Source organism: Salvelinus fontinalis, chromosome 6, assembly GCF_029448725.1.
Source record: "Salvelinus fontinalis isolate EN_2023a chromosome 6, ASM2944872v1, whole genome shotgun sequence".
NCBI classification, from domain to species: Eukaryota; Metazoa; Chordata; class Actinopteri; order Salmoniformes; family Salmonidae; genus Salvelinus; species Salvelinus fontinalis.
This window is the reverse complement of record NC_074670.1, coordinates 28,080,578-28,107,808: the sequence shown is the minus strand read 5'-3', so window position 1 is coordinate 28,107,808 and position 27,231 is coordinate 28,080,578. Positions and strand designations below refer to the sequence as shown.

Below are 27,231 nucleotides of genomic sequence, written 5' to 3'. Positions count from 1 at the left end.
GTTAGTTAGCTAGCTAATGTTAGCTGGCTGGCTCACTAGCTAACGTATGATCTGTGTAGTTATATTATTCGTACCTCAGAGCCAGCTAACATTGAACCTGGTTGGTTAGCTACCTGCAGACACATGCAGGCTAGTAACGTTTTAGGTTGGGCTTATGTTTAATTTGTATTTGTATTTTTTATGGATCCCCATTATCTGCTGCTAAAGCAGCAGCTACTCTTCCTGGGGTCCAGCAAAATTAAGGCAATTTATACAATTTTAAAACATTACAATACATAAACAGATTTCACAACACTGTGTGCCCTCAGGCCCCTACTCCACAACTACCACATATCTACATGACTAAATCCATGTGTATGTGTAACGGCTTTCTTCCTGGGATGAATGAGAGGACCAAAATGCAGCGCAGTTAGTGTTCAACATGTTTAATCAACAGAATAAACGGTGAACATTAACCAATAGCAAAATAACAAAACGTGAAAGCCGAAACAGTCCTATTTGGTGCAGAACACAAACACAGAGACAGGAAACAACCACCCACAATCCCCAACACAAAACAAGCCACCTTTATATGATTCTCAATCAGGGACAACGATTGACAGCTGTCTCTGATTGAGAACCACATTAGGCTGAACACAGAAACAGACGAACTAGACACACAACATAGAATACCCACCCCAACTCACGCCCTGACCAACTAAACACATACAAAACAGGTCAGGAACGTGACAGAACCCCCCCCCCCTCAAGGTGCGAACTCCGGGCGCACCCCTAAAACTCAAGGGGAGGGTCTGGGTGGGCATCTGTCCACGGTGGCGGCTCCGGCGGTGGACGAGAACACCACTCCACCACTGTCTTTGTCCCCCTCCTTAGCGTCCTTTGAGTGGCGACCCTCGCCCCCGACCATGGTCCAGGAACCTTCACTAAGGCCCCTCCTAAAAAGGCGAGACAACTCAGGACAGAGAGATATCTCAGGACAGAGAGGTAGCTCAGGACAGAGAGGTAGCTCAGGACAGAGAGGTAGCTCCGGACTGGGTGGCAGCTCATGACTGGGTGGCAGCTCATGACTGGGTGGCAGCTCATGACTGGGTGGCAGCTCATGACTGGGTGGCGGCTCATGACTGGGTGGCGGCTCATGACTGGGTGGCGGCTCATGACTGGGTGGCGGCTCATGACTGGGTGGCGGCTCATGACTGGGTGGCGGCTCATGACTGGGTGGCGGCTCATGACTGGGTGGCGGCTCATGACTGGAGGGCGGCTCATGACTGGAGGGCGGCTCATGACTGGAGGGCGGCTCCTGACTGGAGGGCGGCTCCTGACTGGAGGGCGGCTCCTGACTGGAGGGCGGCTCCTGACTGGAGGGCGGCTCCTGACTGGAGGGCGGCTCCTGACTGGAGGGCGGCTCATGACTGGAGGGCGGCTCATGACTGGAGGGCGGCTCATGACTGGAGGGCGGCTCATGACTGGAGGGCGGCTCCTGACTGGAGGGCGGCTCCTGACTGGAGGGCGGCTCCTGACTGGAGGGCGGCTCATGACTGGAGGGCGGCTCATGACTGGAGGGCGGCTCCTGACTGGAGGGCGGCTCCTGACTGGAGGGCGGCTCCTGACTGGAGGGCGGCTCCTGACTGGCTGGCGGCTCTGGCAGCTCCTGACTGGCTGGCGGCTCTGGCAGCTCCTGACTGGCTGGCGGCTCTGGCAGCTCCTGACTGGCTGGCGGCTCTGGCAGCTCCTGACTGGCTGGCGGCTCTGGCAGCTCCTGACTGGCTGGCGGCTCTGGCAGCTCCTGACTGGCTGGCGGCTCTGGCAGCTCCTGACTGGCTGGCGGCTCTGGCAGCTCCTGACTGGCTGGCGGCTCTGGCAGCTCCTGACTGGCTGGCGGCTCTGGCAGCTCCTGACTGGCTGGCGGCTCTGGCAGCTCCTGACTGGCTGGCGGCTCTGGCAGCTCCTGACTGGCTGGCGGCTCTGGCAGCTCCTGACTGGCTGGCGGCTCTGGCAGCTCCTGACTGGCTGGCGGCTCTGGCAGCTCCTGACTGGCTGGCGGCTCTGGCAGCTCCTGACTGGCTGGCGGCTCTGGCAGCTCCTGACTGGCTGGCGGCTCTGGCAGCTCCTGACTGGCTGGCGGCTCTGGCAGCTCCTGACTGGCTGGCGGCTCTGGCAGCTCCTGACTGGCTGGCGGCTCTGGCAGCTCCTGACTGGCGGACGGCTCTAATGGCTCCTGACTGGCGGGCGGCTCTGGCAGCTCCTGACTGGCGGACGGCTCAGATGGCGCGTGGCAGACGGACGGCTCAGACGGCGCTGGGCAGACGGATGGCTCAGACGGCGCTGGGCAGACGGATGGCTCAGACGGCGCTGGGCAGACGGATGGCTCAGACGGCGCTGGGCAGACGGATGGCTCAGACGGCGCTGGGCAGACGGATGGCTCAGACGGCGCTGGGCAGACGGATGGCTCAGACGGCGCTGGGCAGACGGATGGCTCAGACGGCGCTGGGCAGACGGATGGCTCAGACGGCGCTGGGCAGACGGATGGCTCAGACGGCGCTGGGCAGACGGATGGCTCAGACGGCGCTGGGCAGACGGATGGCTCAGACGGCGCTGGGCAGACGGATGGCTCAGACGGCGCTGGGCAGACGGATGGCTCAGACGGCGCTGGGCAGACGGATGGCTCAGACGGCGCTGGGCAGACGGATGGCTCAGACGGCGCTGGGCAGACGGATGGCTCAGACGGCGCTGGGCAGACGGATGGCTCAGACGGCGCTGGGCAGACGGATGGCTCAGACGGCGCTGGGCAGACGGATGGCTCAGACGGCGCTGGGCAGACGGATGGCTCAGACGACGCTGGGCAGACGGATGGCTCAGACGGCGCTGGGCAGACGGATGGCTCAGACGGCGCTGGGCAGACGGATGGCTCAGACGGCGCTGGGCAGACGGATGGCTCAGACGGCGCTGGGCAGACAGATGGCTCAGACGGCGCTGGGCAGACGGATGGCTCAGACGGCGCTGGGCAGACGGATGGCTCAGACGGCGCTGGGCAGACGGATGGCTCAGACGGCGCTGGGCAGACGGATGGCTCAGACGGCGCTGGGCAGACGGATGGCTCAGACGGCGCTGGGCAGACGGATGGCTCAGACGGCGCTGGGCAGACGGATGGCTCAGACGGCGCTGGGCAGACGGATGGCTCAGACGGCGCTGGGCAGACGGATGGCTCAGACGGCGCTGGGCAGACGGATGGCTCAGACGGCGCTGGGCAGACGGATGGCTCAGACGGCGCTGGGCAGACGGATGGCTCAGACGGCGCTGGGCAGACGGATGGCTCAGACGACGCTGGGCAGACGGATGGCTCAGACGGCGCTGGGCAGACGGATGGCTCAGACGGCGCTGGGCAGACGGATGGCTCAGACGGCGCTGGGCAGACGGATGGCTCAGACGGAGCTGGGCAGACAGATGGCTCAGACGGCGCTGGGCAGACGAGCAGTGCAGGTGGCGTTGGGCAGACGGCCGACTCTGACCTGCTGAGGCGCACAGTAGGCCTGGTGCGTGGTGCCGGAACTGGTGGTACCGGACTGGAGATACACACCTCAAGGCTAGTGCGGGGAGCAGGAACAGGGCACGCTGGACTCTCGATGCGCACTATAGGCCTGGTGCGTGGTACCGGCACTGGTGGTACCGGGCCGAGGGCACGCACCTCAGGGCGAGTGCGGGGAGAAGGAACAGTGCGTACAGGGCTCTGGAGACGCACAGGAGGCTTGGTGCGTGGTGCCGGAACTGGAGGCACTGGGCTGGAGACACGCACCACAGGGAGAGTGCGTGGAGGAGGAACAGGGCTCTGGAGACGCACTGGAAGCCTGGTGCGTGGTGTAGGCACTGGTGGTACTGGGCTGGGGCGGGAAGGTGGCGCCGGATATACCGGACCGTGCAGGCGTACTGGCTCCCTTGAGCACTGAGCCTGCCCAACCTTACCTGGTTGAATGCTCCCCGTAGCCCGTCCAATGCGGGGAGGTGGAATAACCCGCACTGGACTGTGTAGGCGAACCGGGGACACCATTCGTAAGGCTGGTGCCATGTACACCGGCCCGAGGAGACGTACTGGAGGCCAGATATGTTGAGCCGGCTTCATGGCACTTGGCTCAATGCTCAATCTAGCCCGCCCAGTGCGGGGAGGTGGAATAACCCGCACCGGGCTATGCACACGTACAGGAGACACCGTACGCTCTTCCGCATAACACGGTGTCTGCCCGTACTCCCGCTCTCCACGGTAAGCATGGGAATGTATGTTATCATATGTGTGTGACTATGCATGTGTCTGTGCCAATGTTTTTATTGCTTCACAGTCCCCGCTGTTCCATAAGGTGTTCCTTTATCTGTTTTTTAAATCTAATTTTACTGCTGGCGTCAGTTACTTGATGTGGAATAGAGTTCCATGTAGTCATGGCTCTATGTAGTACTGTGTGCCTCTCATAGTCTGTTCTGGACTTGGGGTCTGTGAAGAGACCTCTTGTGGCATGTCTTGTGGGGTATGCATGGGTGTCCAAGCTGTGTGCCAGTAGTTTAGACAGACAGCTCGGTGCATTCAACATGTCAATACCTCTCATAAATAAAAGTAGTGATGAAGTCAATCTCTCCTCCACTTTCAGCCAGGAGAGATTGACATGCTGTCAGGAATCAAGGTAAGACCCAGATGCAGACTGCTGAACAGACTGTTCGATAATGTTCATAATTTATGTCCATTTATGTAAAAATAGCTTCTTTTGTTAGGGCGTTTGGTAAACAAATCCAAAAGCGCGTTCAGGTCCAATCGGACGAAAAGTTCAAAAAAGTTATATTACAGGTCGAAGAAACTTGTCAAACTAAGTATAGAATCAATCTTTAGGATGTTTTTTTTATCATAAACGTTCAATAATGTTCCAACTGGAGAATTCCATTGTCTGTAGAAAAGCAATGGAACGAGAGCTACCTCTCATGTGAAATGCGAGGCTGCTGGCAGACCCCTTAGTCAAACAGCTCCCATCCGGCCCCCCTTCACAGGAGAAGCCTGAAACAACGTTCTTAAGACAGTTGACATCTAGTGGAAGCCTTAGGAAGTGCAACATAACCCATATTCCACTGTGAATTCGATGGGGGCTGAGTTCAAAAACTACAAACCTCAGATTTCCCACTTCCTGTTTGGATTTTTTCTCCGGTTTTTGCCCGCCATATGAGTTCTGTTATACTCACAGACATCATTCAAACAGTTTTAGAAACTTCAGAGTGTTCTCTATCCAATAATAATAATACTATGCCTATATTAGCATCTGGGACTGAGTAGGAGGCAGTTCACTCTGGGCATGCTATTCATCCAAAAGTGAAAATGCTGACCCCTGTCCCAAAGAAGTTAACAGTTACATACTTTTATCTGTCTTTATCATTGCTATGACATGCTTGAATTATATAGGACTAGAATAAAATGCAGATGGCTTTCTTTCACTTCAAGAATTAATGGTGAATAAATAACTGCTATAGCCTACCACCATCGCAATCTCTTAGTTTCTTTCTATAGGCTGCTGTATTTAACATTCAGCAAACGAGAGCTTGCATTCTTCTTCGAATAGTCTAGTAGTATAAGAAATGCAAAAAAAGTATAAAAATAAATCCATCAAGCTATTCTAGTCTAGTTTTTCCTGGGACTCCAAGAACTAAGGAGTGTTTAAGGATAGAGGCCAGCAGAGCACAGGTGTGTATTGAGCAAGAGGCTATAAATGAGAAACTTATCCATAATCCATCATTCATTCATTAGCTAAAACTGAATTTATTACCTGAAAAAGGTAGGCTAGGACAACTATTAATCTAACTATATACAGTGCCTTCGGAAAGTATTCAGACCGCTTGACTTTTTCCACATTTGTTAACATCCCTGTTAGTGAGTATTTCTCCTTTGCCAAGATAATCCATCCAACTGACAGGTATGGCATATCAAGAAGCTGATTAAACAGCATGATTATTACACAGGTACACCTTATGCTGGGGACAATAAAAGGCCACTCTAAAATGTGCAGTTTTGTCACACAACACAATGCCACAGATGCCTCAAGTTGAGGGAGCATGAAAATGGCATGCTGACTGTAGGAATGTCCACCAGAGCTGTTGCCAGATAATTGAATGTTCATTTCTCCACCATAAGCCACCTCCAACGTTGTTTTAGTGAATTTGTCAGTACGTCCAACCGGCATCACAACCACAAACCATGTGTATGGTGTCGTGTTGCCGAGGGGTTTGCTGATGTCAACGTCGTGAACAGAGTGCCCCATGGTGGTGGTGGGGTTATTGTATGGGCAGGCATAAGCTACGGACAACGAACACAATTGCAATTTATCAATGGCAATTTGAATGCACAGAGATACCGTAAAGAGATCCTGAGGCCCATTGTCGTGCCATTCATCTGCCGCAATCACCTCATGTTTCAGAATGATAATGCACAGCCCCATGTCTCAGGGATCTGTACACAATTCCTGGAAGCTGAAAATGTCCCAGTTCTTCCATGGCCTGCATACTCTCCAGGCATGTCACCCGTTGAGCATGTTTGGGATGCTGTGGAGCGACGGGTATGACAGCATGTTCCAGTTCCAGACAATATCCAGCAACTTCGCAATAGCCATTGAAGAGGAGTGGGACAACATTCCACCGGCCACAATCAACAGCCTGATCAACTCTATACGAATGAGATTTTCTGATCCACGCCCATCCTTTCTTCTTCTTCTTTAAAAAAAAAAAAGGTACATGTATCTTTCTTCCCCCCCCTTTTTTCTCCCCAAATTCGTGGTATCCAATTGGTAGTAGTTACAGTCTTGTCTCATCGCTGCAACTCCCGTACAGACTTGGGAGAGGCGAAGGTCGAGAGCCATGCGTCCTCCGAAACACAACCCAACCTAGCCGCACTGCTTCTTGACACAACGCACATCCAACCCGGAAGCCAGCCGCACCAATGTGTCGGAGGAAACACCTGGCAACCTCATCAGCGTGCACTGCGCCCGGCCCGCCACAAGAGTCGCTTGTGCGCGATGAGACAAGGATATCCCTGCCGGCTAAACCCTCCCTAACCCAGACGACGCTGGGCCAATTGTGAGGTACATGTATCTTCGACCAACAGATGCATATCTGTATTCTCAGTCATATGAAATCCATAGATTAGGGGGTAATTCATTTATTTCAATAGGCTGATTTACTTGAATGTCTTGGAACTCATTAGAATCTTTGAAATTGTTGCATGTTGCGTTAATATTTTTGTTAAGGATATATAAATCTTGAACAGGATGATCTATTTGGGATGCAAGTTGAATGAAATTGATGGAGAGTGGGGAAACAGAGCGCTCAAGTATACACTGATTTAAAGCAATTCTATTAGAGTGATAGGCTGCTTAAAAACTCTGCATCTTCAAATATATAAACAAGTATTGTTACAATTAAAAAGGGAACCCCGAAAAATGGAGATGTGTAAATTAGACGTGCATTCAGTCCTTATATTATCCTACTGTGGCATAGGCTATGCTGCAGCAAATGTAAACCTACCTGTCACAACAAAAATAAGTTACCAAGATAAGATAATGCATTGTGGACTGCGCTCCATAGCCTACTGAGATGCGCTCTGTCCCAACCCTTAGCGTTGATGATTGATCATGCAGATAGCAGAGAGAAGGCCGGTGAGAAGCCAGATATAATTTAACAGTTCAATTTCACATCATGCTGTTGATAGAAATTATTTATTACAATTTACTGGTTCTCGCAGTGATTTATCCCGGGGAAAGGGGAGTGGGTTTGGGCGGGAAGTCTCGGTAAACCTGTTCCCGCTATTCAACCCTACTCTTGACAATGGTTTATAAAGTTAAATATTTTTGCAATAAAACAGGTAACTTCTATGTGAGAATAATGTGACACACATCAAAGTCAGTGACACACTTGCAATGTATTTTCATTTATTTCTATTATAAGAGACATACAATGGTATTCTGTGAAACCAAATTCATAAGCACCCAAAGAATGAAAACATTATGAATCAACGAGAGCCCCCCCCCCCCAAGAGAATGTATTTACACTCTGTGCAATAGCTATTAAAAGTAGAATAGACCATTCCCTTTCCCATACAATCTCAATGCAAACTCAAATAAACTTCACTTCAACTCACCAATAAGTACTGTAGCTGCCCTTTTCCTGTTACGAGATATGGTCACATTCAAATCAAATACTGGTTTCATGTGTAATGGGAGTGATCCATAATGTCTGTGAGGATTCTACTTAAGCGTGTGTTGCATCCAAACTAGTTTGCCTAAAACGCAAGAATGTAGCCATCTATAACTAATGTTGTAGTTCAGGCTCATGTATCTATCGGTCAGTCCCAAGGTGAATTCAAGTGTGAAGGGTAAACTTGGGGTCAGACCAGCTTCAGGAATCTAGGGCATAAATACTATTTTCAGATACAGTAAGTGTTTTTTCTCTCTCTCAAATAATTGACCATGAATCCAGCAACCCATGAAGAAGCCCAGAAAGTGCAACAACAGAGTTCCAGAGGGAGTGATATTTCTGAGTCCGATCTGCCTGCTTTCCCTCTCTCTCCCTGAGGAGAATGCCCGGCAGACGCTTCCGATCCCTTCCGGTCTACGCTCATCGGATCAGGGAGTCCATTCCATTTCTACCTAAAACAATTTCAACATCTTCTGATCAGACAAAAAAACACTAAATCCCACCCTTCGGATCTTTTCTGCTACCTGTGGTGTACCTGTGGTGTACCTGTAGTGTTGAGGTTGAGCCCAAGTGATATGTAGGGAGTATCAGAGAGCCTGAAAAATCTTAACATCTTAGGGACTGATGTCCCCCTTTTAAATCTATTGAGTAGCCTGCTATGCTACAAACAATCAAAAGGTAAAGTTAGCAATCAGAGAAAAAGCTAACCCAGTGAAAACACATGAAAAGGAGGCAAACAAAAAAGATGCAGCCTCAAGCTGTGGTAGTCGTATGCCAGTGCTGGCAGGCTCACAGTTCAGGGATATCAAAAACCCTAGTTAGAAATACAAATCTACAATAGATATGACACATTCCGACGACCATAAAAAAAAAGAAAAATCTAACACCTATTATATAGCATCTTGGCGCCTTGCATTTACCCCTACCCCATACCACATACTATATTAAATAAGGCACACATTTACACATACAATTAACATTTGGCTAGTATTATTCCTTTATTTACAACCAATAGCCACAAAGTTAATAATTATAATAACTGCAGTCTGTACCATGTTAAGAGTGTTTTTTGGGGGCGGATGGTCTGATCTTGATCCTGATTCTTTGGGGGTTGAGTGTCTGGTCCTCTTTGGGTATGATACATGATAATTATATTAGAATTCATGAGGATCAACTAAGCACCAATGTGATAAAAACATTCTTTAGGAATTGTAGTAGGCCCTACTTCATAGACCCGCTGTATTAATGCCTTTCATCTGTTTCTCAGGCCTTGGCAGGATAGTAAGGTATCCATTTTCCAAAAAAGAGAAACACCTAGCATAGTTGCTTTGAGTAGTTTCCTTTGCTTGTCAGTATCCACCAGCTTGGCTCTCTTTTTGAATGTGAGTAGCAAAAATCACCATGAACGTGTTAATATGGTAAATGATTACTTATTCCCCTAGTCCACATACTAACCATGCTGAAACAGGGGCAGGCAGGGCCTTGCCTCATTTCGAGAACTTATATTTGAGATGCCAAACACCAACCAGTAATGTATTTCAACATAATGGGTTCAGTTTCAAAGTAAGGCAAAAAAGACAGAGCTACCTTTAAAGGAGTTTTGTTGATGTCGCTCCACAGGATACATATACTGCATATGTATATGTATACATATACGGTGTAGATATAAAACACACATATATATACACACACATGCATATATAGAAACACGTTAGGGGGATCAGGACTTTTTGTCAACACTACATAAGAAAAAGGTAAGCAAAAGCAAGTTTCATAGGCATCGCAAGAAGATCTAGATTCAATCTTAAACTGTCCGATGTTTGATGGCAAACCCTTCCATAACTAAGTTGCATGGTAAATCCACACTGAGGACATTGGCAGCATAATATAAGGGGGTCGCGTTTCACCAACTCCAGTCCCTCACCTTCTATAAGCAAGTAGCTGAGCAATACCAATATGGTACAAAGATATTCATTGGACAAAAAGGGGGAAATAACAAGTTTGTTTAAGGTTTGTCGACAGCAAGAATGGCTGCCACATAATCCAGGGCACGTCTTCTCATAAAGGTCTTTCACTTTTCACCCATTGAGAGGAGAGGACGAGGCGCAGTCACTCTTGTCCTGTTCTCCTCTCCTCTTCCTCCTCAGTAGTTGAAGTTTCCCTGTTGGTTGACGGGAGAGGATGCAGGGATGAAGAGGGGTTTGGGAGGGACGTCGGGTTTGAGGGAGGTGGTCCGGCGGACTATGGCCCCCCGGTGGAGGTATCCTCCGGTATCCTCCTGTTGCTCTCCGTTGTAGCTCTGCTGGCGTGTCAGGTACCCGTTGGGGATGAGCGGGTAGTGGATCTCGCAGGCGCTGCCGGTGGAGTTCATTCGAGCCAGCATAGGGGGCGGTTGGTGCTGGTGGCCGTTACGCTGGCTGAAGCTTTGCTGTCGGTGGACCATCCCTCCACCACCCCCTCCGTTGGCAATCTTAGTGGCAGCGGTAATCAGTGAGTGTCTCTGGGAAGAGTGTCTCCGCTCCAGGGTGGACTGGTGGTGAGGGGGCATGTCCGGAGGTACGTCCATGCGGCGGGTCAGGCTGTCTCGGGGCAGGGTGGATGAGCTGTAGTAAGGCGCAGACTCCGTCTCGGGGATGTGCGGCTGGACACGGTTGGCAAAGGCTAGTTGACCCCCATGGCACCCGCCGCTGGCTGACAGGCCGGATGAGGTCATGACCTGGGCGTTCTTGCTGGCGTTTGCCTCGTGGATGTGTTTGAGCAGCTCATCCAGCGACGTGACCTCCATCACCTTCTGTGGGTAGCAGGGGTAAGGCTGCTGGACCAACATGCGCTCGGTATTGTGGATCTTGCGTTCCTCCAGGTGCTGAGGTCCACCGACCACGGCATGCCCATTGGCCAGAGCTTGCCCATTGGAGAAACTATGAGAGTAGGGGTAGATTTGCTGGTGGAGCTGGCCTGAGCTGGGCCTGGAGCCTTGTCCCATGTTGTGGGACTTGGGCTCTTTGGCATTGTTGCAGTTCTGGTTCTTCTCCCACTGGTTCTTGAAAGCCTTCATGTTCTTGATGGGCAGTTCAGGGGTGGAGTCTGGGGTGGGCAGACCCGAGAGCTCCGAAGAGTGGTGTAGGTGATGGGGGTGGACCTGGTCTCCCATGGACATCCCTGGGTGGTGACCACCGTTCCGTCTGGGTGCTCCTTGATGATGCTCCTTCCCGTTCTGGAAGAAGGAGTTGTAGAGCTTGGGCGAGGACACCTCCATCTTATCCTCCTTGTTCTGGCATTCCAGCAGGCCATTGAGCTTGGCCAGGCTGCGTAGGGACAGGGCGTGAGGAATGGGGGCCTCTGGGTCCTTGGCCAGCCTCTTGGTCTTGTGGCCGGTGTGGTTGCAGTAGCAGGAGACCAGAAAGCCTGAGAGGAAGGCTCCAAGGACAAAGGCCACCAGCACACAGGCAATCAGCAGGGTGTAGTGGACACTGTGGTTGGTCTTCTCCATCTCGGGAGGCCGTCGGACACCTTCACAGAAAAAGAGAGCGAGAACAAAATGGTCTTTAGTGTAATGAAACAAGAGACCTAGAAGAGACTATAATTTCTATAAGGTCAAGCAGGCAGCAGCTGGAAAAGACAGGTTGTGTTTACAGAAGCTCTACTATGTGGGAAGCAGCATTGCAAAGGTGTTGTAACTAGCCTCTTGGCTTGCCTCCCTCTCTGTTAATGAATCAATAAAGTATTTCTTGCCAAAACCTCAGCTTTCGTCGCCAACTGCAAAGAGTGGCAGAGGGCAAGAGCTCCCCAGTCACTGAGAAATCAACTCCAAAATTAGTTTGGGTTTTAAATATTGATGGGTGCACTGGCAGGAGTCTGATGTCATTCACACAGGCTGTGCTTTCAAATGCATGGATCAGGGTGAGTGCACCTGCGATGAACTTGACAAAAATAACCAACTCGACCAACCAGCTCATAGAATACGTCACTCTTTAATTGAACGAGAGTCTGACTGATTAAAATGGTTGTCTGGGAAAACATCTGAATTGCCGCAACTAAGCACCTCAAAATCTCAAGGTTATCTCAACACTATGAAAACGCCCTTGGATGGTGTGACCCTGCCACTATATTTGCCTCATGTCATCTGAGATTCAACAGGAGGAGTGATACTAGCCACCTTTCTCGCAATCAGAGCTCATTTACAAAGGCTGCTGCCATCTGTGGTGTCAGGCCCTTCTCCAACCTTAATGATAGTCTCTGTGAAATTGGGGAGGGGGAGGGGATGGGATCTGCTCCTGGGGGGGGATTTGGGCCGCCCAGGAGCAGAAATGCAGGTGTTCCAAACAGGCTAATTTCATCCCGTAATGAGAGCTCAGGTTAGGCAGTAATGGGCAATGATAGTGCCAGCTTTAGACGTAATGGTGGTGATGGGATGTTGAAGATGATGATGAGGAGGAGGATTTAAGTGATTGGGCCTAAGAGAGACTTGTCGAGGGTTTTTCTCTTTCGATGAAATTACAAAGAGCTGCCACATGCTTCAGCTTTAACAGAGTGAGGGCACTTGATTAGAAGGGAATTTCACTGAGGGAATTTACAATTAGGCGTTTAGTGGAATCAAACATCTCGTACAACAATTTCAATGACAGCAGTGTCTTACACTTCATAATTTCTTTAAATAGGTTTTGTTCAAATAGGTTGCCAATACATTATTCTGTCTGAATAAGGAAACTGGAGTCTGTGAGGGTAAATGCAGGCAGCATACCAATACCATTTGAAAGAAAGATATTCATTAATTTATAAGGGAAAGGGAGATGTGAATAATAACTCGCATGAATCTACAGTACACGCAGAACACAGAACAGAATGTCCTTGGATACATATTTTTTTTAAATGCTCTTAGGTCAAGTGTGTGTGTTGGTCTTTAGGTATTTATGTGGAGAACAGGTATGCAGTACACACACACAGTATGTCTTTAGGTATATACTGTATGTGGAGAACAGGTATTCAGTACACACACACAGTATGTCTTTAGGTATATACTGTATGTGGAGAACAGGTATGCAGTACACACACACAGTATGTCTTTAGGTATATACTGTATGTGGAGAACAGGTATTCAGTACACACACACAGTATGTCTTTAGGTATATACTGTATGTGGAGAACAGGTATTCAGTACACACACACAGTATGTCTTTAGGTATATACTGTATGTGGAGAACAGGTATTCAGTACACACACACAGTATGTCTTTAGGTATATACTGTATGTGGAGAACAGGTATGCAGTACACACACACAGTATGTCTTTAGGTATATACTGTATGTGGAGAACAGGTATTCAGTGCATACATTGTAGGTTGAAGAAATGAGTAACAAAGCTCCACTGCAGCTTCAAGCACAAACTCATCATGAATCTATAAAAGTAACAAAAGCACAACAGGGAAAACCTCGAAGTGTCAATAGAGGAGCACAGGCATCAGCCTTGAAGCTCCTGGCACTTTGCTAGTAACTCTAAAGGGTACTTGTCACCATTACCGTTTTTCTTTGACAGCCTCTTAATACAAACAGAGAGAAGATGTGGCAGAATTAGCATCAAACAAGACTTCGTTCTTTGGTCTTGAAGTAACTGCCAACACGAGTGTCTCTTTGCCTGGCGTTGATGGAAAGTTATATGTAGGTCACAAAGTTACAGGAAAAGTGTCTGCTCCCTGTCGCTCTCCCAGCGCTATCAGGAAGTAAAGGCTTTTAGAGCACTGCAAAGCTCTCTATCATTATCAATTGGGCCATTTGCTCTACATCAGTAAGTAGAATACTGGGTGCCATTCCCCTATAGAGAGATGCAATATACTGTACTATCACATTCTCCTGGTGATAATGTTAAATTCACAGAATATGTTTGACGTTCTGCTATGAAATCGCAAGTTCTATCCATTCAAGTGCTATATCCATTGTATTTCTATGGCGTAAAAAAAATGAAATGTTCACCTTTATTTAACCAGGTAGGCTAGTTGAGAACAAGTTCTCATTTACAACTGCGACCTGGCCAAGAATAAAGCAAAGCAATTCGACACATACAACAACACAGAGTTACACATGGAATAAACAAACATACAGTCAATAATACAGTAGAAAAAGTATATATACAGTATGTGCAAATGAGGTAAGGGAGGTAAAGGCAATAAATAGGCCATGGTGGCGAAGTGATTACAATATACCAATTAAACACTGGAGTGATTGATGTGCAGAAAATGAATGTGCAAGTAGAGATATTGGGGTGCAAAGGAGCAAGATAAATAAATAAATACAGTATGGGGATGAGGTAGTTGGATGGGCTATTTACAGATGGGCTATGTACAGGTGCAGTGATCTGTGAGCTGCTCTGACAGCTGGTGCTTAAAGCTAGTGAGGGAGATATAAGTCTCCAGTTTCAGTGATTTTTGCAGTTCGTTCCAGTCATTGGCAGCAGAGAACTGGAAGGAAAGGCAGCCAAAGGAGGAATTGGCTTTGGGGGTGACTAGTGAGATATACCTGCTGGAGCGCATGCTACGGGTGAGTGCTGCTATGGTGACCAGTGAGCTGAGATAAGGCGGGGCTTTACCTAGCAAGGACTTATAGATGACCTGGAGCCAGTGGGTTTGGCGACGAGTATGAAGCGTGGGCCAGCCAACGAGAGTGTACAGGTCGCAATGGTGGGTAGTATATGGGGCTTTGGTGACAAAACGGATGGCACTGTGATAGACTGCATCCAATTTGGCATGGCGGTGCTTCATTTATCCTATCTGTCCTAGGCCAGTGTGTCAGAGTGAGCCGAGGCAGTATGGGGGTTTTATGAATAATACAGGTCAGGATGCCCATGTCTCTGTGTGGATTCCCCCAACCTCCCTGTGGCTCCAAGCTCTCAGTTCTGTGACTCATCTGGGCCCCCTGACCAGGACCCTATGACTATTGAAGGGTTCCACATGGCCGAGGAGCTATGAGTCAAGAGCCACAGTGGGGAAATGCACAGCGGAGGTACACAGATCTCCAACCCCACGCACAACCTGTCACAACACGTTTGGGGCTGGGGTGGATGACTCAATCGGGCCGTATGCGTGACATATGGTGGCATGGTCACAGTGAAATTAATACCCACTGAATCATGGCATGTGGGAGACTGGTGTGCTGCTAGATGGCACACAGGAGGCATAGCATGCAGGCAAACAGTATAATGCATTGCCTCAATACAGTGTTGAAAGAAAATTCCTTTAAAAAGGGTCCAATTAATAATTTTATGACCCAATATTGTATGACACCTCTGATAAAGAGGTGAGACAAAAAGGTTTGAGAGCTTTGCTTTAATGTAACATGTGACCATTAATTGGAGTTGCCTGCACCTGTGTAGTGGTAGGGGTTGCATACATTTTTTTTGTAAAATATAGGTGTGTTATATAAAGATATGTGGTGCCGCAGGATAATTGAAGCTACTCAAAGCAACAATAACAACCTCCTCTCAATGGTTTATATAATGTTAATAACTGAGTGTTTTTCCATGTTTGTTTTTCTCGGTTGTCACACTAACTTTAGCCAAAGTGTGGGTTCAGCATGATCTCTGTTGAACAGAGGCCTACTATACGTGTAATGCGTGAAGAACAGGAACACACACACACATTAGGAACTCTCAGGTCTTCTAAAAGGTAAACACACATATGGTTGAGAATGGACAGGAGGGAAGGAGGAGAGAAATGGTGACAGAAAGGGAGAGGGGGGGGACAGCTGGAAACATTCATGCTCGAGAGAATGAGAGACAGAGAGAGAGAGAGAGAGAGAGAGAGAGAGATACAGTAGGGAGAGAAAATATAACTTCAGTAAGAAACTGCCAGGCAACAGAAAAGAGAGAGCGGAACAGGACAGAAAAAAAGATGAGCAAGAGAACTAGAGAAAATAAAATGAAATAGAATGTGGCAGAAAGCTGGGGACAAAAAGTGACAGAAATAGAGTGTGAGAAAGAATGTGCAGGGAACAGATTGTAAGGGGGAGGCTGGGAGAAGATGATGGAGAGAGAGATGTGTCAAAGTGAGTGACAGATTGTCAGCCTGGTGGGTTTTGAAGCCTCGCTCTCAGAAGCAGCTGTGTTTTGGTACGTAGAAGGCCCCCGCTTGATGCTCTCATAGCGCTGCATGAGAGAAACACTGAGCGATTATATCCATAATGGTAAAAATAGACAAGGCTGTGCATTATGTAACCAAGCTAAAGCTATACGCAACCTGGAGTCTGTTCTGCGTGTCACTAATTGGGGATGGGTTGCGCCAGGAGCCAAAGTTGAGAACGTGTCGATTCTGGAGTGTGAAGTGCTATTTCAGCAGGTGATTAAATGGCTCCAAAACAAACAAAAACAAAAGAAGTGAAACACAAACAAGGAAAGCAGAGGTTTTCACCTGTGACTCACGTCTAACCCTTCTCTGAGATGCTTAAAACCGATAGTTATATAAGATCATACAGATTCATTTAGCTCCAACTGAACTACTACAGTACATACCTAAAAAGTGTTTCAGAGTCAAGTTGTGTTTTTATTCTACAGCATGTGCACCATAGAATCAGCTAGCCATCTGCAGTGTTGATGGCCAAATGGATGGTCTTGAGAATCAGGGATTTTGGATAAGCTGGACATCAACCGATTATTGAACTGGGATACTACAGTGTTTATGGTAATCCTGATTGCTGATGCCTAACTATGGTGTGGAATATAGACAGCTTGACTTTGGGACAATTCCAATGTTGTTTTCAGAGTGAACTACCCCTTTAAAGATTACTGACACAATGGAAAAGTTCACTGCTCAAGATCACACGTACAGTGCCTTCAGAAAGTATTGATACCGTTGGACTTATTCCACATTGTGTTGTGTTATAGCCTGAAGGAAAAAGGAAACCGCACACTGCTCTTGATAGTATCACTGATCTTTAATAAGTTTACGTATCGGCCTCACGGCCTTCGTCAGAGCTCTGCGGTTTCCTTTTTCCTTCATCTTGTTCAACTGTTACCATGCACCTGCAAAAAAGATTGCTCAGATGTGTGAGTGCCTTTTGAATGTTGTGTTATAGCCTGAATTCAAAATGGATCAAACGTATTATTTTTCTTATCCATCTACACACAATAGCCAATAATGACAAAGTGGAAACATGTTTTTAGACGTGTGCAAAATGTATTGAAAATGAAAAACAGAAATATCAAATTTATTTAGTATTCACACCCCTGAGTCAATACTTTGTAGAAGTACCCTTGGCAGCGATTACAGATGTGAGTCTTTCTGGGTAAGTCTCTAAGAGCTTTCCACACCTGGATTGTGCAACACTTGCCCATAATGTTTTTCATAATTCTTCAAGCACTGTCAAATTGGTTGTTGATCGTTGCTAGACAACAATTTTCAGGTCTTGCCATAGATTTTCAAGTAGATTTAAGTCAAAACAGTAGCGTGGCCACTCAGGAATATTCACTGTCTTCTTGGTAAGCAACTCTAGTGTAGATTTGGCCTTATGTTTTAGGTTATTGTCCTGCTGAAAGGTTAATTAATCTGCCAGTGTCTGGTGGAAAGCAAACTGAACCAGGTTTCCTCTAGAATTTTGCCTTGCTTAGCTCCATTCCGTTTCATTTTTATCCTGAAAAACTCCCCAGTCCTTAAAGATTAAAATCTTTAAAATGTATGAATTTGTAAACATTTCGAAAAACATAATTCCACTTTGACAGAACCAAAAATCTCAATTTAATACATTTGAAAAATCAAGCTGTAACACAACAAAATGTTGAAAAAGTCAAGGGGTGTGAATACTTTCTGAAGGCACTGTAGCTAAGCACTGGAAACGACTCCTGAGTTCTATATCTGCGTCAAGTAAAGACGTTCCAAAATAGCCTAATTAGTTTCTGTTTCTCTACAGCTGAGGGGAGAATGTAATAGTTCCATTAAAGGGTACTTCATTCCATAGTGCCGCAATGAGTCAAAATGGCCCCAGGCTTCTCAGGCAACCATTAACCCCAACTAATGCCAGAGATGTATTTTCTGCCATGGAAAACACAACAACAAATCATCGGCTGCAACACTCCAAGCACTGAGAGTGTTTTCAAAATTAGACACGAACAGGAGTCTGCTAACTAAAATTCGGAGTACTTTGACAGTTCAAATAGCTGATGCTTGGGTAATGATGAACAGAGTTAACGCTCTGTGTTCGTGTGTGTGGTGTGTGAGTGTGTGCGAGAGGGGGTCTGGGTGATCGTGTGAATGAATTCAATCATGTATTCTCATTATTAAGAATATGCATAATATTACACATCAGTGCCCAACCAATTGGATGCAGCTTGATTTATGCACACACGAGGTAATATGATACGCTGTAATGTAACTGGTTCACTCCAATTGAAGAATAGTGCTAATGAACATGGCATTTTATTAGAAGTGTGCTGATGCATGTAGAGCATCAAGAGGTTTCACTGAGGAGACTTGTGTTGAAAACTGGTAAAAATAAAAATAATATACTGTTCCAAACTTAGACTATCCTCTTTTTTTGTGGTACTTTTACCCATTTTTCGTGATATCCAATTGGTAGTTACAGTCTTGTCCCATCACTGCAACTCCCGTACGGACTCGGAAGAAGCAAAGGTCTAGAGCCATGCGTCCTACAAAACAAGCCGCAATGCTTCTTGACACACTGCTCGCTTAACCCGGAAGCCAGCCTCACCACTGCGTCGGAGGAAACACCGTCCAACTGGAGACCAGTTGCAGGCGCCTGGCCCACCACAAGGAGTCGCTAGAACACGATGGGCCAAGGAAATCCCAGCTGGCCAAACCCTCCCCTAACCCGGACGACGCTGGGCCAATTGTGCGCCGCCTCATGGGTCTCCCGGTCACGGCCGGCTGTGACACAGCCTGGGATCGAACCCGGGGCTGTAGTGATGCTTCAAGCACTGCAGTGCAGTGCCTTAGACGCTACGCCACTCGGGAGGCCAATATATGCTCTTTTTTTAAACAATAGCCTGAATAGATATCTAAATGCCTCCGGTGCTGCAGCATGCGCTCATTCGTTGTCATGCTCTGTTGTGGTATAAAAAACATTCTGCTGGTCTCTGGTCATGTTCGTAGAATTGCATAGAAATGCATTATAAAAGGCTATGTTTTTCGCAGACCGCAAATAAGAGGATAGATTCATGTAGTGCTTTTATTATAATTAATATCTTTTCATCCCCCTTATCCGTGGTGGTTTGCAAATCCACAACCTTCTGGCTACTTTGCATTGTGAGGCATACGAAATGAAGAACAGTTTTTAAAACCGCATACAGTATCTAAGACTCTCGTCTGTCCTTGGAGTGAGGGTAAACCCTAGGCATGTTTTTTGATATCCACTTTATATTTTAATTATTATTTGGGGTATTGCGGAGGGTCACTTGTTTTTTTTTTCTCTCCAAGCATTCAGAGAGGGTCGGATAAAAATATATTTTACTGAAGGGAAGGCCATCCATTTTCTCCAGGTATCCCTCATTACAAATAACGTACAATACCTTAGAACCTGGCAAGTAGAGACCAATTTGCCATAATATCTCAGTACAGTACATCACTCAACACTGACTTTGAAAACCAAGATATTATCTGTCAAAACATGAGCGATAATACAGTTCAAAGACACATTTTCCATTTCAAACAGCTTTGGAACAGACATAGTTCATGTACTGATAGCCTCATCATCCACCATCAAATCAAGCATGGCACCATATGCATTGTGGGACACATTTTACATGCAGTTGCATCTGGAATAAAATAAAGAGAATAAAGAGGGCCTTCACCATTCAGGCCCTGGTAAAGCTACTGTATTCCAGAGCCAATCCCTAACATAACTCCCTAAACAAACAAATTAACTGTCTGAATAGAAAAGTAGCTCTGGAAGAACCATAGCTTTACCAAACAGTGGCCTGAAACCCACGCCTAAAGCCACAGAGAAACAACTGCTTGTAGGCAACAAAAACACACAAAGCACAGTTTCAGTCATAGGCTTTGAAACTGGGTAGAGAGGTCATATGGGGAAAATAAGGCGAGGAGGATTCAACAAAGGAGGCAGATAAGGGTTAGTCCAACTGAAAAACAAGCAGGTTAATAGAGAACTATTCCCCAGGGGTCAGGGGTCTGGGAGACAGAAAGGGGTAAGGGGTCGGGTTTAGGAGTCAGGACAACTGCGTGTGTGGATCTGTACACTGTGGGCCCAAACGTCACTCACACTGTGGGACACTCAACATTCTGATGTTGACTAACACTCTGGTCTCCATGGTGTTATCATGATAATACAAATGTCATGGTGACACTAAGCACTCTGAACCTGAGGGTGACAGAAAACATATAGGAAGTTGCCCAGACACAGTTTAAGCCTAGTGCTGGATTTAAAAGCATGCCCAATGGAGAATCACCATCAGCTTTTTTTTGTCCAGGACTAGGGTTAATCTGTGAATGGGAAACCAGCCCCTAATGTTGACAGACAGGCAAGAACATGTTGTGAACAACTTCAGTAGAGTTCATGTTTTGAGGTGTTCATTTTGATGCGTATGGAAAGATGTAGTATTGTGCATGTACTGTATATGACCCATGGGGAGCTGTACAGTACAGAGCTATACAGTGTGTGTTTTCATAGTCAAACCTGATGTCAATCATAGCCGTCATAAAGAGCGAGTAATTCGGGCAGAGGAATGAAAGGAAACAGTGATCTAGGTAAAGTGACCTTTATTTAGTGTCATTACCACATGACTAAGTAGTGATGCTAAATTGGCTGTAACAGCTGTGACTGAGTCACTTTAGTGAGGTGGGCAACATTTTCCTGGTTATGATCAATAGCTTAATGTACACACCCAGCTGGAGGAGGATGCTGCATAGGATTGTTGATATGCCTAAATTATCCATGTTTTTTGAGTTTATAATGCACATCTTAAAATGAATTTAGCGACATAGGATGACTTATGATGTCGTAATCAAGAAGAGAGGTGATATGAGAGTTGAGTTGTATTTATGGCTAGACGGGAAGTCTATATTCCTCGATCCACTGAGATATAAATAAGAGTAAGGAACTGGCACCGTCCCACCAGGACACCGACCCCTCTTCAGCAGCAAAGAGAAGTTCAGCCTGAGTTCATTCTCTGCTCTTCTCCTAGTGCTTCAATGAGTTTCAGAGCCCTGCCTGTTTGCCTCTATTATTGAGTTGTTTCCCTGTACTTGTCGGCTAAATTAGCTGCTAGCAAGTTTTTTTCCCGCCCTACCCAAACAGGTGAATTTGAATATGCGGACGACCCCGGAGAAGGTCTGTTTAAAATAAGCTAAGCAGGAAATAACACTGGGAAAACAAACAATAGTGAGGTCTAAAAGCTGGGTCTAAATAATGTGTGTATGTAAACGTGTAGGTTGAAGCTTTCTGACACTATAGGGAGGTAGGCGTTCTCCCTTGAGGTAAACATAGGGCCGAACCACAGCTAAATGATTGCTGGAAATGTTCATAACAGCGAGGTCTCACAAGGGGTGCTTGTACTTGTATTTTGGTCAGTCATAGTCTTTATATAATACATTGCTTCTATCCGTAGCTGGATGAATCATGTCACCTTGTATTTGCGTCTGTGTAAGCCTTACATAAAATAAAAACAAAAGCTGTTGGGATGCAATTCTAGAGTGCTTCAGAATTGCTATTACTGTAGCTTGCGGTAAATAGTTTACTTATTGTGCCAAAGATGTTTCAAACCTGCTTCAAGGATAGCCTTAAACTTACATCAGAGCTAACTAGACTCTTCTCAAATTAACCTCAGTTTACAGAAGTACATTATGAGTTGTGTTGGTGCTGAGCTAGAACAAAAGCCTGCACCCATGGCTGCCCTCCAGGACCAGAGTTTCTTGACCCCTATTCTACCTATACTGCATCTCATCTGAAGTTTCCACGATGTTCCTTAACTGAAACCAATAGCATCATATATATATATATATATATATATATATATATATATATATATATATATATATATATATATATATATATATATACATACATACATACACACACACACACACACACACACACACACACACACACACACACACACACACACACACACACACACACACACACACACACACACACACACACACACACACACACACACACGTGTGAGTGTGTGGGTGCATCAGAGAGAGAGAGGCCTTCCTTGGAACTGCCAAGCTGTTACTTCCAGAACAGTTCCTCTCTCGCCTTATCAGCCAGGTCCCCGTGCTTTTGATTGAACCGGCAGCCAGGCGACACTAGCCCATGCTGAAATAGATTGCGTTGCCCAAGTTTCTATTACGGTTTCCCCTTGTACGCTCGCCAGCTGCTGGTTATTTATTTGTTACAGGCTTTTCTCATTTGAGCCTGAGTGGCTCATCATTGCAGCCGGAGACTCTTGGCCTGAATTGGAACCCATCACTAGCAAGGATTTATGGACTCCTGACAAGACGCCAGAGGAGCGCAGCAAGGAGAGCCTGGGCTAAAAGAAATAGCATCAACGAACAGTCTTCCCATCCTGCTGAATATTAGGAGCTCCTGTTGGTTTCCTATTGGGAGTAATCTGGGAATGACATTCAGGAAGCAGCGCACTAGACAGCGTGAGAAGAGAAGACGTGCTTGGTCGTGTGATTGTTAAAGTGTGTCCCGCTGGAGAGCGGAGAGTAAGCTACCCTAGTAGATGGACTAAGTAAGAGATGAGAGGAGACATGCAGGAGTCATTTTGTTAGGACATTGTTTGAAAGAGTTAATTGAGGGTTAATTGGATCCAATGCAGTATCTATTTAAGTGATTAAGCCTCTCTAACTCATGGTTGCTTCATTAAGTGAGTGGATATATGGTTAAATGTTTAGTGTCCTACACACAGAGATTAGAGTGTTAGTGCTCATCTTGGTTAGTAGTGTGCAGTGAAGCTTCAGGGCCCATCAATGCAATCCAGTGCAGGTCAAAGTTCAGCAGACACAGACACCCCACCCCCTTACCCTCCATCTCCACACTGATTGGTTCCGAGTCAGGTGACCCCTGGTCCCCAACTGGGACTGGAGGACCGCCATCAGGACCTGTACCTCTTTCAGAGTCACCTGCCACCTTAGGGAATGGGGCCACCTGATTGGTTGTGCTGGCAGTTGTTGTGGGGGTGGTCTTCCCTGTTGTTGTGCATGTGGGGGAGGGGTAACAAAGTGACCCGTTAGTGAAATGGAAATGCAGCACACAAAAACACCTAAATATAATGTTGTTTTATGACAAGGGAAGGATTCTTTGTATCTTGGAGAACAAGATATGTAAATCCAGCATGAAAAAAAGATTACTGTCATAATTACTGTTAAGCTGATGATGACAATGAGGACATTAACATAAAGAGCGCTTTGAAGAGAATTCAACTGAATCCATGACTGCAATAAATAAAGTAGGTAGCCTATACATTACACGTAAAGCACTCCTCCATAGGTGCAACATGATTCAGTGCTTTAGAACCAACGTTTTTCCCACTGTTTAATGCCCTTAATAGATAAAACATTCAGGCGTTGCAGAAATTACGAGACATTGGAGAAAAACACTCAGGGCCAATATGGTCATGATTTGGCTGCAGTGCCGGCCTTAAGATTTCCAAACCTGCTACCTTTGTTACTGAACCAGTGAGGAATCTCTTGCACCTGGCACTGCAGTACATTCTACACAGCAAAACCCTGTTGTTGTGGACGCTACCAGCTGGTGCATGAATGACTCTTCCAGCACATACAAACTTTGATATACAGTTACCTTTCACGTCCGATTTGCTTTACTAAGTAGTTTGACAGATGAGTTGAAATAGATACCAGTAGCTGAGGTAATGGTAGGTAATGACTTACAGCAATTTTCGGTTCTCTGCTTCACTAAACTGTTTTACAGGTAGTTACCGTCTAACCTACATAGGGAATGGTCTATGGAAAAGGTGACAATGTTTATGGAAAATGTGACAATGGCAACATATCCAATTAGGATCTGTACTGGTACTGTGGGGTTATGTGGTGTCTGAGTCTGTGGATCCAATACGAGTCTGTATTGTGAGAGACCTGGCAGAAGAAAGCACTGTCATCGTCACAACACCCATCATGAGTGTCTTCCTAATTCTCTGACAGTGGATGTCCTTGAGGCCTTGTGTGCAGCACGCCGCTGTTGACGTGGACGTTTCGCTAATAAGCCGGCCATAATGTTAGCATACTGGAGGGTGCCAGCCCAGATTGAAAGCGAAAGGCCCGCTCTCGATGCCAGTTGATAGTTTTCACTCTGAATAAGGTGCCCTGTCAGAGCACCATCTGCGCCAGGCAAATTAAAACAGCACATCGGGGGAGTTCAGCCTTGGCATGCCAGACAACAGCTCCAGGGCTGCATTATTAGTTCAATTTATCAACATTGTGTGTGTACATTGCTTTCTCCTTTACAGAGAGAAAAGAAAGGAGAAAAGCACAATATGCAATGGGGAATGATTTGATTGTCCAGATTGCTGTGTATTTGTCTCTCACTGCTTTCTCTATGGGATGGGATTGTTCCATTCTGGGGAATAGTAAGGAAGAGGACTTAGGAACCAATGCACACCAGCGAGAATGGCATTGTTCAACATTGTGGGGTGTTCTATTGTGGGGAAACCTTGATCTTCAGTTTGGACCCATCAAAGGCTTTTGTCATTCTGCAAGTCTGAGTCTGAAGTCTGGCAGTGTGTGAAGTACTTCAAACAGAGTACAGAGGCATGGATGGAGTAATCGCCTGGCGGAATTAGCCAGTGGGGTTGCTCATCTAGTCCCACTGCCCACTGAGTGGCACTACTTAGTCCAGCAGAGAGGATACGGAGAACAAAGGCATTGTGGGAATGCGGAGGTCTGAGGCTAAGTATTGCTTGTGTTCTGAAGTAGATAGAGAGGCTGGACTGGACCCTGGATGGATGGTATTGTTGAGATATAATGGCCAGCAACTCTCACTAAGATGGTCTCAATGCTGTGTTTATCACTTCTAGGGAAAAGCAGCCACCATCAGTACCCATGGGTACTAGTTAACTAACTAGCCGGCTAACTCAGCTAACCGAAAACCACTGAGCTACGTCAATAAGAGCAGTAAACAATTCTGCTCTCTAACAAAAAAACAACAATCATTAAGTCATGGCCCAGGGATGTCACTATCATAATTCAAAGATAATTCCACAGTAATTGTTTATTAATGCTACGTTAGACTACATCTCAGCTGAGAGCTAGCAATGTGCTTCCTGCCAGCCGCTGAGCTCTGTAGCCTCCCTGCTCTATGGTAGGCAGTGGGGAGTAACGGAGCGTTACAGGGATGATGATTCTCCTTGATAAAGGGAAGTGGGCAGCTTGGCCACTGGCGCTGCTAGCCTGTCAAACATCCATGCTGGTGCTGCTGCCGCGACTAGCTTTGGACAATAGCTCCAATGTTGAAGATAGCTGTTTGTGTGAGAGAGGTGGTGTTGCTGTTCTACGCAACAAACTCTCCTGAACTGCTCATGTTGCATAACAAGTCCAAAAAATGTGAATAAGAGATGTTGCTTATCAGGCTTTGCTAGCGTTAGCCTGTTCTCTAACAACCTCAGACAGTTTGGACAAGCTTTAAAAATAAAGGATAAAGAAATGTCAACTGACCATATGCTGAATCAGCAAGAGTGCTTTGCTTGCGTGTGGTCGCCAGGACGTCTAGAGAAGAAAAGGGAAAGCAACAGACATATTGACAGAACAGTACATTGTGTAAGTCTGAGTAGTGGTTAAATACTCAAACTGTGCTTAGTTAAATGTATAATTGACTGCTTGTTTAACGTGCCCATCTGCAAAGGAAAATTGAGAGCAAAATTCCCACCGGGGTACTCTTCAGCTAGGAAATGACAGGCTACTTAAACTTCTACTGACTTGCTGATGCATTTCATTGTACTATCACTCCCCAAGTATGGCAATCACTTTTTCTGTATCATTTTGGACAATTAAATGCACTTGATAAGCGTCGCTTGTTATGAAAGAGCTTTTATGATGGCTCTGTGCATCTAGTGGAGAGCCATTAAGAACAGATGATTGGTCCACCTTACCGTGGCAGCTGTCTGGGTAGTGAGGGTAGCCGTTCTCCACATCCTGCTCAAATCCGCCCCTGAGGAAAAACAAAAACAGAAGAGGACAAAACGGCCTGTCAGCGTGTATGTGTCATTCCTCTTTCACCATTTAAACACAACCCCCGCTTTCATTAATTGGGTACATTGTCAAGCTTTCCAAAATGGTTCTGTTGAAGACAAAGACTTAAATAAATGGTGCTGCAAAAGAAAACCATTTCATTGTTTTTGTCTCTGATGAAGGAAAAGGAAACCGCACACTGCTCTTGATAGTATCACCGATATTTAATAAGCTTACGTATCGGCCACACGGCCTTCGTCAGAGCTTTTTCATTGTTTTTGTCTCTGCAAGGTCACAGGCTGACTGTTTTGTTAATGTCCAAATTCTAATGGATGTGTCGAGGTGCTATCACCGAGGACGAATAATGTTTCACCACCAGTTGCATCCATGGTTCCACTTTTTCTCTTATACTCTAGTATTTATTTACATTTGGTTGTGCTCCAGTGCATTAGACACTTCATCTTTCTTCTATGAATCAAAGGCGTGTACACATTCAGAAATCATACATTCCCCCTGGTGAGTAATGTGATTGCGTTGATGCAGTGGAGTGACTGGCCCCTTAGTCAAGCAGAACATAACATCAATGACACTGAATCTTCTACGACGTAGTATCGACTGTGCAGGCAATCAAAGAAAAGAACAGATGTAAATACTCATGAACATTCACACATATGCAAACACACGCGCTCACACGCGCACGCACGGGCAATCAAACACACATCTACACAAAAACAGACATTCCAGGCGCGGCCAAAAACAAATTACATCTAAATGAGAAGCAGGGCTAGATGAGTGAATACAGACCCAGTGAGCAAATCAAGAGTGAAAAAATACAACAGGGAATTCAGAGGGGAGAAATAATAAACTCTAAGAAA

The 27,231-nt window shown here is 46.5% G+C and overlaps 1 protein-coding gene across 3 annotated transcripts in view; it reads right to left on the bottom strand.

The window, feature by feature from the left end:
* Positions 1–7,926: 7,926 nt before the first annotated feature.
* sema6e (sema domain, transmembrane domain (TM), and cytoplasmic domain, (semaphorin) 6E) overlaps positions 7,927–27,231 on the bottom strand; it is a 126,167-nt gene continuing 106,862 nt past the window's right edge. For 2 of the 3 annotated variants that reach the window (XM_055925885.1, XM_055925886.1), the window contains 4 exons: positions 26,278–26,336; positions 25,844–25,894; positions 23,198–23,362; positions 7,927–11,718 (listed from right to left, as the gene is read on the bottom strand). In XM_055925885.1, coding sequence (XP_055781860.1) covers positions 10,352–11,718; positions 23,198–23,362; positions 25,844–25,894; positions 26,278–26,336 — 1,642 coding nt within the window. In that variant the 3' untranslated portion in view covers positions 7,927–10,351. The remainder of the gene's footprint in view (positions 11,719–23,197; positions 23,363–25,843; positions 25,895–26,277; positions 26,337–27,231) is intronic. The other variant, XM_055925887.1, reaches the window with a different exon arrangement.